The sequence below is a fragment of the Geospiza fortis genome, unplaced genomic scaffold, assembly GCF_000277835.1.
Source record: "Geospiza fortis unplaced genomic scaffold, GeoFor_1.0 scaffold23, whole genome shotgun sequence".
In the NCBI taxonomy this organism is placed as follows: domain Eukaryota; kingdom Metazoa; phylum Chordata; class Aves; order Passeriformes; family Thraupidae; genus Geospiza; species Geospiza fortis.
In genome coordinates this window covers 4,257,992-4,272,068 of record NW_005054303.1, presented here as the reverse complement: position 1 = coordinate 4,272,068, position 14,077 = coordinate 4,257,992, and the positions used below count along the sequence as shown (strand labels likewise).

Sequence of the window (14,077 nt, the reverse complement as noted above, 5' to 3'; positions counted from 1 at the left end):
CGGATGTAAACTTGAGGCGCGCAATGAGACCCCGCTCCTCACACCGATCGCTACGGGCCGGAGGGAAACGCGGCCGTGCTGGAAAGGAAAACTGAGGGGCTGGTACTCGCAGTGTTGGTGCTGTCTTTCCCCGCTTAATTTATCAAGCTGCTGCAAAATACATCACTAACACTAACAATAAGAGTTGAAATTAGATTGTCATAAATGAAAACTATAGGGAGGTATTTGTTTGTAACAATTAATTCCAGCTGAAGGCTGAGTTTCTGTGTTCGTTTCTGGACTCTGGTCTGGACTGTCCGGCAGCGAAGGTGCCTCATGAAATGTCTTGGCTTTGTCTCAGTCCTGGGTTTGTGCTGAACGTTTTTGTGAGACGAAACAACTGTACAATGTGTTGCTATCATTAGATTCGAAGGGATTTGTTACACAATGACCGTGCAATCGATGTGAGTGAAAGTCATATGGAAACGTAGAGTGCTGTAAAAAAAAAAATAATTTAAAAGTGAGGGGATGGACAGGAGGCACTGGAATTGTTAACTTCGGTCCTGTTCTGGAGAAAGCCCATCGGAAGGGTTAACCGAGGGGCTGAGGGAGAGCAGCCACCTGGGACCTCACACCCAATTGGCAGTCTTTTGTAATATATAATTTGCCTAAAATTGCGCGCTGAGCACAAGCTTTTGTTTTCTAATTGATTTACGGTTTGAGCCACTTTTACCTCATCCCCTACTGTCCTGCACACAGTGCCAGCTAGTACATTACAGTGAGAAATGATAAATTACCACGCACTTGTGATGCTAATGCATCAAGAGTAAAAAACTGCGTACTACATGGAGCTTCATGCATTAAAAGGGTGGCAAAGATAGAGCTATGCAAAAAATAATTTGTATCTTCTGAAATAACCGTTTGATCATTTGCTTCAATTCGTCTCAGAGACCTAATTGAACCTGAAGATTAAAATTTATGCTACTGTGGCTTTCCATTTGTGAATTGGAACAAAGTTCTAAAGAAAATGTGTGAATGTGGGCTTAAAGCTACCTGTATTTTCGAGACTTTAAATAAGTTAATTAGTCAGAAAAATAACGGGTATCAGAGCTTCTTAAAGCTTTTAGAAATTAAATGTTTGCTTGTTGATGAGAACTGCGTTATACATTCTCATATGACACAGCTCTACTTTCAGATAGGAGCGTGTGTAGATGGGTTAATGTAGATACTGCCTAATCAGTGTTTGTCACCAAAGCTATTTAAATATTTTGAACTGCTTTTGTTTCAGAGGTGTAGTGCAACTTTTACTGAATAACACTGTTACAGGTATCAAGGAAGAATTGAAAATCTTGTATAATATTTCTTGCATTTGTGAAATGCCTCACTGATATCACAGAGGAGAGGAAAATGTGGAACTTGGTGAAAGCTAATGTACACTTATTGTCTGATTTCTTTCCCCCACTGTGCATCAAGGGCTGGATTGTGTTTTACCTTCACATACTCAGTCCACCTTAAATTTTTTTTATTTTTGTACAATGTCTGTGGATTCCAGCCTTGAAATATGAAGAAACAGATTTATGGCGGCTGCTGGGCACAACAAATTAAGTTGACAGTGATGTATGAGAGCATAATAGCATGATGATCCCTCTGTAGCGCGGCTGGACGCCTCCTGCTTCATTTGGCTCTTGTTAGGATCTGTTAGGCAGCTAAATAATGAAATTCTGCTGACTGATTTCTGATTTCTCTTTTCTTCCTCTTTTCACCTTTTTATGCAACTTACGTTTTGCAGACCCATCCTAATGCCAGCAAACTGCCCTTAAAGGATTCTTTCACTTATGACGACTACAGGTTGGTCTGTCTTTTATTTTTTTTCTTTGTTTCTTTTCTGTTTTTACTATGGTAAACTATGGGGCCCTGGAAGTCTTAATTGGTGGGAAAGCCCTATTGTTACTGAAATGTTAATTGTAGGATTTGATACTAATACACTTTATTAATGAAGAAGAAAGTGAAATAAATATGCAGATTTTAATTGTTACAAAGCAATAGCCATTCATTTTAAGCAGTTAGTTTAGCCCACTGGCACACATAGTCAGATTACTAAGGTTAATTCCTTGTTTCTTAAGAAAATAATTCAGTTGACGTGGCAGGAGTTTTAGGGTTTGGGAAATTTTTTTATTTCTTTTTTTTTCATAAAAGGCTCTCCCAGCACACACTAGCAAAAGTTAATATCTCAAGCTGCTGCTGTTGAACAGGAGAGCTGGAGAATGGAAGTTGTACACATGAAGCATGAGTGTCACTTGGAGGTGCTATAAGGGGTGACAGAACTAAGATTAAAAGAATAATAATTAAGATAATGAGAGCTTTAATTCTGTTAAATGATTAAAATAGCATGAATAAAAGGCATTCATAAGGGATTTTCTAGCCTAGTTGTACTTGTGGGTAAGGCTATGAAAGTGGGATTTCTGAAGCATGCCTCCTTCACTTAAAGGGAGGAACACACCAACTTACAAATTAGGTGGTCTAAAATTTTACAGACAAATTGCAACAATTAACATGAAGCATATTGTTACTGTGTTTCAAGTAGTATTTGTGTATCAGAATTATCTACAATTTAGCTTTCTTTTTAGACATTAGGGTGATATGAGTTTGCCACTGTCTTTCTTATCAACCTAGTTCTTCTGAAGAAATCCTTCAGGAAGTCTTATTCTGTATATTAAGTATGCATTAGTAGTGGAGTATGTGGGAATTAAAATTATTTTGACCTTCTCCTGGTGACATCTTTTTTTCCCTCAAAAAAACCCCACAACACATATATGTAGTAAGGCCAGAACATGGTGAGACTAAGATTCTTTTTTCAACTGATGTTTAATATTAATTTTTGTCAGGTATAAAATAAAAAATGAAATTCTAGAAAATACTGAAATTCTAGAAAATACTGAAATTCTAAGCTTTTCTAAAGATTTTTATGTTTGAAAAGGTAGCTTGCATTTTGTTTACTTAACCTGACTTAGAAGGGTTTTGAATGATGTCCATGTGCTCAAGAATTACATAATACTCTCTTTATAGTTTTTACCTGGATATCTATTTGGAATGTTGTGGCTTTTTCTCCTCTCAATACTATTGAGCAGAAAATTTAGCAATAGTGACCTAAGACAAAAGCTTGTAAATTGAAGGGAAATACTTACCAAAAGATGGTTGCACTGGTTTCCAGTTCATGCAGTACATAATCTTTTTAGAGAGTGAGGGGGGGAAATATACCCTGGCTCTTACAAGAGTTTGCACATAGATGGGAGCCCCTGCTGCCCAGCAGGAGAAGCTGCAGGAGCAGGTGACCCTGGGTTTGGGATGTGTAGTGTGAGATATGTATGTGGTGAAGGGCTGGGGAACAGAAGCTGACAAAGGGAGTGGATCCTGGCTGAGGAGTGCAGCCAATGGAAGGTGTGAAGAGTCTCTTGCAAAGAGAAGAGGGATCACAATCCTGGTTTGGTATTTGTTCTGTGTGCATGTCTTGGAAACCTGGGAGCTGCTGCTTTTCCTGCAAGTGATATTGCCTTCTACTGTTCCTATAGTCAGTGTGATCATGAAGGAAACTAAGTTTGGAAACTCCCAGTCTAAATTATTGTTTCAGGTGGGACTATCGCCAATTGTGTTTTAATGCTTTGAACATTGACCAGCTCATGGTTTTGCCTTTTGCAGATGGGCAGTTTCCTCTGTTATGACACGGCAGAACCAGATTCCAACAGAAGATGGTTCCAGAGTTACACTGGCTCTAATACCTTTATGGGACATGTGTAATCATACTAATGGACTGGTAAGGATTTCTTCAGTGTTGTTGAAAGACTTTAAAGCTTAAGTATTAAGTCTTTTGACTTCTATACAACAGTTTAGTAGCACTTTCTGTTATGCTTCTTAACACAGGTATGTTATTTTCCCAAGAAATGCTAAAAAACTAATATCTGAAAGAAAGGTTTGTCAGTTTCTCAAATATCTTATGATAGCTTTTCAGGCAGAGCTTTCTTCATCTAGAGAAAACTACAAGAGATTTGATACTTGTGATAAGTTATGTCTTATGTACATATAATGTACTTTTAAAAGTTTTCATTTACATGAAATGTTTTGTCCAGACAAGGCTCTATAGTCTCCTGACATGGAGCTTTGTTTCTGGTGGGCTGAAAAAGATGCACAGTACTGGACAGAATTGTTCTGAGAACAGAAAGCAGGCACTGATGGATATTGCCTCTTGTAGCTACCACTAGGGAAAGTGGTTAGAGATTTGCAACTAAGAAATACTGCCTGCTCTCCTAACCGTGCCCAAAGAGCCTTGTTACGGAGACAGCAACAACAAGAACAAAGCCTAGTTCAACAAAAACAGTACATCTGTTACTACATCAAAGAAACAAAATGCAAAAATACTACTTTAGGGCACATTAAACATTTAAAAGGTGACATAAGTATATAAAAAGTCAGACCTGCTGACATTTTGGCTTACGTGCGCTAGTTCAGGGGATGATTCCTGATTTCATTAACAGACTAGTTAATGCTGAGGTGAGGAAATGGAAACCCAGAGAGGCTGGTTTATCAATGTTATTTAGTCATGCTCATGCACACTTCAAAAGTCATACCCCCTACTTGTGTTTCCAGTAGATATTATTTATTATAAGCACTGGATATAGCCATCCTATTCAAGTGATCTGGTTCTTTTGTGGGAGGGTTGACCCTGAGTGTTAGGACAGCAGTATGTGTTAGTGCTGCTGGTATAAAAAAAGTCTGTTTTAAATGAACAAACTGTAAAGCAAATTGTTTTTCACTTGACATTTAGCTAATTTAGTGTTACTATGACTGTATCAATTACAGCATGGTAGGCTAGGCTACGAAGGTGCAAGTGTTTGGGGTTTATTATTTATTTATTTTTCATTATTGCAAGGTGATTACATGTTGTTCTTTAACAGTGATTCTTGCCTTTGCCTATTTGTTATGCAATCTCACAGCTTCGATTTAGCAATAAAGTTCATATGAGAGTCTTCAGTTTAAAGAAAATTGCTTAAAATTCAGAAATGTGTATTTTTGTAATATAAGTCGTAGCTGCAAGCGTCAGTACTTCCTGTACCCTTTTCCTGCTGGGCATCTCTTTCAGATGCTTTTGCAGAGACTTGTCTGTATTCATTAGACAACTCTTAATGAATGCCTTCAAAGTTGGGATTAGAGTAAAGAGGAAGAGAATCAAGGTTCTGTGGGGGAAAATTTAAGTAGCATATATTAAAAGAGCAGCTATTTATGTTGTTTTACTCATTCAAACTTCTATTCAAATTGATAAAATAATTTTTATTTTTATTATGCTCTTTAACAGTGGGTTTGATATGGAGCCAGCCTCTGGAGCCAAACCTCCTAATGCAGCAGTATATCAGGATTTGAAACATTTTTTTACACTGAAGTATAGCCTAAAGGGCAAAGGGGGTTGTGCTGAACTTAAATATTTTGTATATATGTAAAGATTTCAGTCATTTATTTCATATTTCTAGAGAAAGTAATTTAAATGGGTATAAATTCAGGAAGGATAGAAAACTGTAGTATTGGTAATGGGCTAAGAAAAGCTACTAAAGCTATTTCTGTTGTGTGCTAGTTTCCTTTTACTATTAGAAATGGGGGGTTACTGCTAAGATAGCTGTAAGCTGCCTGTATCGTAGTTTATATTATTGCAGAGTGAGGTGAGGGTGGGCTCTGCTCTCATCACAGCACAATCCCTTTAAAATAGATAAAGGGAACTGTTATTCATTGCAGGAAAGTAAGAAACAAAAGATGACATTGAATGCACCCCTGTGTAGTTTATTCCAAGTGTAGTGATGAAATACCTCCCAAGTCAATCAGCTACCATATATATCCCTGTTCTTGCTTTATTCCACAGGGCCCCTTTCCATGAGCTAGATAATAAAATGCTCTTTGGATTTGAACTGGAGCTAGGTCCATCCAGCTTTTTCTTGCTTCTGACACTATTAATTAGATCAACCTGCCTCTAAGAACTATTTCAAAATGGTTGTCTTCATGCATTTCTCATTGTTATTCTTTAGTGGGATTGTATTTTGACAGTCAGAGGTTGATTACCAGTTCTGACAGAGCTTTGAATAAGCTACATTCTGCCTGTTGGGCTGAGTCCATCCTTAATCACTGACCAGGCAGACTATTGCATGCTTTATACACAACTTGAAATTCATGTATCAGTCTGCTTCAGAAATAAAACTGAAGGGATGCAATTTGTCAGCTATCATGTGGGAAGAGAAGTAAACACCCTGTTAATTCTCTTACGTGACTGCTATTAAAAGAAAGAGGAAATAGGAGTCTAGCACTCCATTATGCTTTATAGAAAAGTCTTTCAGAAGTGCTGCTGGGTTTTGTGCGCTGTTTTGGGGTTTTTTTTTAAAGCAAAACTAAAAATTTAAAAGACAGATCAGTACTCCAGCGAGGCATGCTTAAACTGACAGAATCCTCCTCTTAAAATAATAGAATTTCCCCGGTCTGTGAAAGCCTTCTGTTCCACCAGCATTTCAAAGGATTGGGGTGGACTTTTCACATTCTAAACTATTTACTGAGTTTACCCACTAAGAAAATTTCAGGACAGGTCAAGAGTTTCTTTTTTTGGATGAAAAGTACAGTTTTTCAGAAGACAACTGATTTGTAGAAGATAGATTTGTTAACCTCTAGCATTTGCAACCTGCAACTCAGGGTAGGATAACTTTCAAAATCGAAAATCTTAATTGAAATTGTGCAGTCCAAATTAGAGAATGCACAGGAATTTCTGTGTTCAAGTACTGCAGCCTGTGTTTCTCAGTGGGCTGTATTGCATGACTCTTGTGTTCTTTACTGATCTCCACAAACCCATTAGACAGACCTGCAGTGAGGCATCTGCACAGGGAGCTTTCTGCAAGCGTCTGCAGGGCCAGGCTGCCCGTGCTTGGGGCTGACATTTTGGATTTGCTCCATTTGAAAGCACTGTTTTGGCTGACAAATGCACATTTAATGATGCAAGCAGTGCAAAACTATTAATGTGTGAGCCATCAACCAAGCTTTTGAAATAATCTGAGGAGTTCTGTCTTTGGACAAGCTGCATCCAAGATGGGAATCAGGGTATACTGCAACTCATATCAGTCAGCTTACAAAAAAGTATGTTTTCATTTTTGAAGGCTGAGGGACAATCTCTGGCTTCTTCTAGGTTTTTCCTCAGGCTCAGAGCATATTTTTCCATAAGTTACCTCTGTCAGTACTGAACTCAGACTACCTACCATAAAAGTTGCTTTCTGATTTTTCAGCAGCTTATGTTCCATCCTGTGGCTGCATCTCTGGTCATCCTATTGAAGAACATGCTGTTTGTCACTTAATAAAAAATATTACATTTTTAGGATAGCTTTAGTTGTTAGTGTGACCCCTTTACAGTTTAGTAATTATTTTTGGGGAAGTGCAGGTTTGTCAAGAGAGTTTATCCTCTTCCATTGCCAGCTACCATCTCAAAAATCCTTTTAGCATTTTAAGAGTATTACTTAACTTTTAGATAAAGGGATTATTTTCAAGTAAATTATAATTCTCTGAAGATTGTATCCCCTAAAGATCCACAGTTATCTAATCCTTTTTCATTGAGAGATCAAAAATGTGTTGGCAGTTGAAGGATAAAGCACAGCATATAGAGCTGTCAGTGCCATGCTCCCTTGGGCCTCATGGGAGTGACTGAAAGCTCCAGAACTTTATAACAAGCTGCCAGCTTTAGCATGGTACTTTGTCTGTGCTCTGTGGAGGCTACCTTCCTCAGAGCCTTCTGTTCACTTCAGGTAGGTTATTTCCACCATTAGATTTCTTTAATGCAGAGACTTTTTTAAAAAGGAGATTGCTCAGGAATCATAAAGCAATCACTATCAGTTGTATTCTATTGTGCTGAGAAAGAAATGTGTGCAATTCCTATTGTTAATATTTATTTCCAATAGGAAAATTTGTCAGTGATGGGAGAGAGAAATATAAAATGCTAAAGGTGCTTTTGTCACTCTTTTCCTGGATAGATCACTACAGGCTACAATTTGGAAGATGACCGGTGTGAATGTGTAGCACTTCAAGATTTCAAAGCTGGAGAACAGGTAGTGTGAAGAGTTGTCTACATTATTGTTGTTCCATTAAGTTCTATGAACACTTGATGACTCCCTAGAAAATTTTAATAATGTAGTGGTGTGGATTAAACCCTGCTACATTTGAAATTTATTATGCTGAGCTAATTTTGACTGAAAATGCTACCAAACTAAATACATGTACATTTTTCAGAATATTTTCTATCGCTTGGTAGACCCTGGCTGTAGGAGAGTTTTATTCCTCGTGTTTTATAGAACTAGTTGAAATATTTACTCATTGGTGTGTGAACATACACAGCCACCAAGTTAGGTATTCTGGAAGAGCTTAGTAAAAGGCCATATCCAAAAGACCAAAGATAAATATTTTTTAGATTTGTCTGCAGTAATGGATTGTAGAGTCTTTTTTAACAATGGTTTTTGTTGGCTTATGTTTCTTGTTAGTCTTTGTTCATTTAAAAGAGGTGAAATGCAGTACAGTTGCCAGTCATTTTAACCCATGCTGTTGTCATTACAATGGTTAGTGGAAATGAGAAGGGACCTAAAAACATACTGTGTCCCTTTCACACCGGCATGCATGCATTTACCTCTTCATCCTGAGACAGCAGGAGAGTCTTGCAAAGATGCATGGAACAGTTCAGATCCAGTATTTTGATCAGAACTACTCAAAACCAAAACTGAGTGTCCAAATTAGTGATGCACTGAAGACAGTGGTTCTAGGAGTGTAGGAAGCCCCTGTGCTGTGTCAGCAGCCAGCCTAAACCCTCAAGTGGAGCAGCACTCCTTTTCTGACTGCTGCCTGTGCAGTCAGCATGGCCAGACAAAGCCTTTGTCTGTGAAACATCCTGAAATATTTTGTAACTCAGCCTCTGAGTTTTTACTTTTACTCTGTTATTTTGCCAGTCTTACAATTTATAATATTGTGATTTTAATTTTTCTTTTGTATTGTTACCTTTTTTAACAAAGACGTGTCTGGCATTTTTCTTTATTGAATACATCTTTCCAAAAGTGTATTTATCCTCATTGCTATGCTGAGGTTTACAGTGATTGTATATTTTTGCCCTCAGAATTTGTTATGGTAGTCAAATATTTTCTGTTTTTTCCAATTGTGGTGTGATGAGTTAAAAGGGGTCCACAGTTTTTCCAGAAGTGATCCAATTTATAATTTTCCACAGCTGGCAATGGATGTGTCATATAGCTGTTCTGGCTGCTCTCTCCATTTCAGTTATAGAGGGTTCCTGTATTTCAATTTTATTTTAGTAGTTTCACTTTGTCTGCTATTTATCAGAATTTCTGTGCAAACTTTAACTGTTAGTGACATCTTTAAAGCACTGTAATTATATAATGCTTCAGTCCTTTAATATACCATGCAGATGTCATTTCTTACAGTTTTAGCAGGAAGAGTGTATGATCCATGCTTTTACTACTAAAAAATTAGTTAGGCAGCAGAGGTCCACAGAGTCTGTCAAACACTGGCCTGAAATAAAGCAATTCTCACTCTGTTTAATTGGATTTTTTGTAAAACAGTCTTGGGCTGTAAGAGCATGCTGTGTAATCTATATATGATATGCGACTTTTAGTTTAATGTGAGATGTATCACAGTAGTTTTAAAACTTGAGAGGGTGAGCAACTCTCTCCTTACCCACTGCCTTAATACACCTGGTCGGGTCATGTGTTCATCATATGAGTGTGTTACAGTATAATGTTCAGTATAATTCAATATCATGCTTTAGCATTTAGTGCTTAGGATAAACAGCTCTTACACAAAATTGAAAACAGAGAAAGTAAATGGCATCATTGCTGTTACTGAGCCCTTTAGAGAGCCCTGTGTCTTTCTCTGTCAGCTAGAGAGGAATGGAAGCTTGCAGGCATCCAGAGCACTGCTGTACCCTGAGGTTCTGAAGGGAAATCTGTAACTGCTGGGACTTCTTTTTCTGACTGACAATTTTGTTATCAAACACAAATGGGAAAATATCCTCTTGATGTGGGAGAATACAATTGCTACTCTGACCTCTAGTCCCATGAATTTCATACTGCCTAGCCCTGAGTTAAATACATTCTGCAGGTTATATTTAGGAACTTCTTTTTAAATGTGAATTAAAGTAACTATATACTTTATAGAAAACAGTTCAGAGTAAAACAAAAATAAATACTAGCTGAACACAGCTCAGATCTCTCTGTATGATGTACTGTGGTATATCCATATCTTAAGGTAACATTTAAATGAAAGCAAAGTTGATCTATCAGCAGTATAGTTTTGAGTGGACATTTGGTTGGGGAAAATGTTTCCAGAAACACCATTTATTTTAATGGGCCCTCCTTGTCTCTGATTTTTTTTAGCCTTTAATAAAGCTTTGAAAGCTTATTTCTGTATGCTGGTACTTTATGTCAGTGTGAGAAACCAGAACATTTTTTTTTTAAAGTACAGAATAAAAATTTCTTCTTGCCTTTCAAAGTCTCTGTTATACATGTATATGTTTACATCTACCTCTAAAGTGTTATTGCCATATTGTATACAGCATTTGAGTCAATACCAGAAAACAAAGCATGGTTCTTCTTATAACCAAATATACATTGTACTCAGAATAGTAACTCTTCTAGAAAATAACTTTCAAATTATGTCAATTTTGTGAGCTGATCTTAAGCTTTTTTCCTGTCCCTTCACTTCTCTTTTCATCCTTCTAGATTTACATTTTTTATGGCACTCGGTCAAACGCTGAATTTGTGATCCACAGTGGTTTTTTCTTTGATAATAATTCACATGACAGAGTGAAAATAAAGCTTGGCGTGAGTAAAAGTGACAGGCTGTATGCTATGAAGGCAGAGGTCTTAGCTCGTGCTGGTATCCCAACGTAAGTAAAACACAATGCCATGGGTTTTTCAAAAAATTTCCAAAGTATATAGTGTCCAGTAAAGCATATATGAAGCTCTTTTGTAATAATTTTCTTAGGTGCTATATTTCTCCTGTTTGTATAGCAAATTAAAGTTATTGTAATAATATTTACAGAAGTTCTCTGAACTATATTATCATCTAATTTGAACCATATATAAGGAAAAAAGCCTTTGCTTTAATAACCATTTGAACAAAAACAGAGCAAGGATTAATTTGAAGCAATCTCTGTGGCTTTACTTTCTTTCCTATCCCTTGCAGACATAGTACAATGCTCAGTATGTGAATCACAGCATTTTTCTTTAGTCATTTCAGTCCAGAGGGTACTATTAGGAGCAGCAGACATGAAACATTGCATTTTCATGAATTTATTATGAAAGATGTATAAAGTAATTTTAAGTGTAAAATTGTAGTGATAATCATTCTTTTCAGATACAAGTTAAGGAAGCTTTTCTGTTTGAGCTAACATTACCTTATTTTTTTTAAGTTACTTTTGTAGCAGTACATTTGTTGTATAGTTTATGGTCTTCTATGTTAAAATAAGTTAAAAGATATGACAATTGGACTTGTATTTACTGTTGTTGTTTGATTGTTTCTTTTATTAGTTCAAGTGTTTTTGCCTTGCACTCCACTGAGCCTGCAATCTCTGCCCAGCTTTTGGCTTTTCTTCGAGTGTTTTGTATGAGTGAAGGTAGGATATTTTATGAAGATAACCTAATTTATGTTTGTCTTGTTGTTGGGGATTTTTGATTGGTTTTTTTTTTTGTTAATGTAGGAATGGGATAGACATTTATAAAACATTAAGATAGATGATCAGAAAAGTTGAGGAGTTTCAGTTACAAAGAAATTTATAAGCTACGGAGAAGCCCAATCTTTGGCCATGTCATCTGAGGGAATATTTCAGTAACTCTGAAAGCATGAGATGATACAGTTTTTTATTTCTTTTAATCTCCCAGACTCTTGTGAATGAGTGAGCTTTGGAGTTGGATCTCTAGTTCTTAGGTTTCAAAATAGTTTGCAGAACAAGATCATGCAAGACCTAGGGGTTTACATGCTTAAAATTGCAGCATTTTAGTCATCACCACTGGAATAATTTACGTGTTAAATTGGAATATTCTGTGCTGTAAAAGAAATATGAAAGAGACATTTCAAAATTGAGTGTTTTCCATATTTTAGTAATTTGTGATCTAAATATTCAATATTTTGGTAATTGGTAACCTAAAATTTCTGCATTTGCAGACTGTCTTTCTAGTGTTTCTCTTCTGTTACTTTTATTTGTGGGGCAAAATATGTGTGCATTTAATAAATATTCACCTTATTTGTGCATGTGAAACTTCTCATTAAATGCTCATAATAACTCCTTGATGGTTAGATGCAGTTTTGAAGGTTATGGATGTGACAGTTTGTCATGACAGTGAGAGAACTCCCTTGCAGTTAGGAATACTGTGCAGATGATGTGGATTTTTTTGTGCCAGCGGGAATACTGAAGTGGTTGAGTTTCTGCATGTGGTCTATTTGCTTTCTTTAATAAAAACAATGTAACTTACTGTCATGCCTTCACTTCCTCTTGTCATCCATCTTTTAGAATTTACCAAGAAATTAGAATATACTGGAACAGTTTAGTTGGAAGGGACCTACGTCCATCTCTTGCAATTGCCTCATACTTCTGGGAAGTAAATTCAAGGGAAGAAAATTTTAGGATGCTGATGAGGGAGTGAATTTTGGCTTGGAGAGGAAAATATAGCTAGTGAATGCTTTAATTGCATTTCTCTGGTATATGATTGTGCTCACTTTGTTTATATGTCTTAAATAGTGTTTAAGAAAACTGTTTATTGAGAAACATGCAAGCTCTTGGTGAAGTTTGTCATAACTGCTTTGCAGTAGTCAAATTTATTAATTAAAACTTAAATGAAATTTTTGTAATGTCAAGGAGCTGATTAAATGTTTTCTGCTCTTGAGTTTTGATGGATGTCTTTTCTGAACACCTGTAGGAAGTTTCTGCTTTTGATAAAAAGATTATCAAAACAATAGGAAAAAGAATTCCATTGCTATTTGCATGCTCTTTGGCCTGTTCCTTTTATTCTCAAAAAATTCATTGCACTCTTTACGAATTTACTCCCTTTCATTTATGAATGATTTTACAAAACATTCTCTTCACTGACAGAGATTTATGCTGTGTAGAAGAGGCTGTGATATCTAAAGTATCTTTATTTCCAGGTGGAGAGAAGGCCCATTTGCTGCTGACCTGAAGACTTGCAGTTGTCTCTTTGAGGCAAATCCTAGAAAAAAAGCAGCATATCTGATAATTCTGATTTGAGGAGAGGGTTATTTTTTGCTAGCTGCTCAAAGATATACGATTGAAAATAAATCTTTCTGCAGTTTGTCAACTGACAAAGTGAATGATGAGATTGTTTTTTAACAGATTGGTTTTATACTTATTGCAGAAGAGCTGAAGGAGCACTTGATAGGTGAGCATGCGATTGGCAAAATCTTCACTCTGGGGAACTCTGACTTTCCTGTTAGCTGGGACAATGAAGTTAAACTTTGGACATTCCTGGAAGCCAGAGCATCCCTTCTTTTGAAAACCTATAAAACAACTGTGGAGGTAAAATTATCATTATGTGTAATTTAAAAGTCTGAGTTCTTCTGTGCATCGTGATTGTAGGAAAAGATATTTTGTCCTCCATTTTGTCTTTGCAAACTTCAACCTGAATGTTACTACATAATTCATTCTGTACTTTTTAAGTGCAGCAACAGTTTTGCATTATCTAAGGAAAATCAAATAAGATTGCAAAAAAGGAAATTTTGTTAATGTAATTTTGTTAATGTATTTTTCCTTTGATTTTCCAAGTAGAGACTACCACCTGCTTTTTTCTCTGCAAATAAGATGGGGAATCGGTTTCAACTTGTTGTCTGTTAGTTGCATTCTCCAGACTGCAAAGTGATGTGCTCCTATTGCAAATGTATAAGTAAACCTACATATTGCAAGTATTTGTGAAGTAACCTGACTTTGCTTGTCATGCAGACTGATTTATGTGCAGAAATTTTGGGCTTTTTATGATTTCCTGACAAATTTCACTGGGACTCCTTGCAGAACCCTCGTGTCCAT

General features: G+C 36.5%; 1 protein-coding gene across 2 annotated transcripts in view; it reads left to right on the top strand.

Moving 5' to 3' along the window:
* Window positions 1-14,077, top strand: part of SETD3 (SET domain containing 3, actin histidine methyltransferase) — a 38,477-nt gene that overhangs the window by 21,514 nt on the left and 2,886 nt on the right. For both annotated transcript variants that reach the window (XM_031066168.1, XM_005417876.2), the window contains 6 exons: window positions 1,769-1,827; window positions 3,676-3,790; window positions 8,019-8,093; window positions 10,764-10,930; window positions 11,574-11,659; window positions 13,413-13,573. In XM_031066168.1, the coding sequence (XP_030922028.1) occupies window positions 1,769-1,827; window positions 3,676-3,790; window positions 8,019-8,093; window positions 10,764-10,930; window positions 11,574-11,659; window positions 13,413-13,573 (663 nt within the window). The remainder of the gene's footprint in view (window positions 1-1,768; window positions 1,828-3,675; window positions 3,791-8,018; window positions 8,094-10,763; window positions 10,931-11,573; window positions 11,660-13,412; window positions 13,574-14,077) is intronic.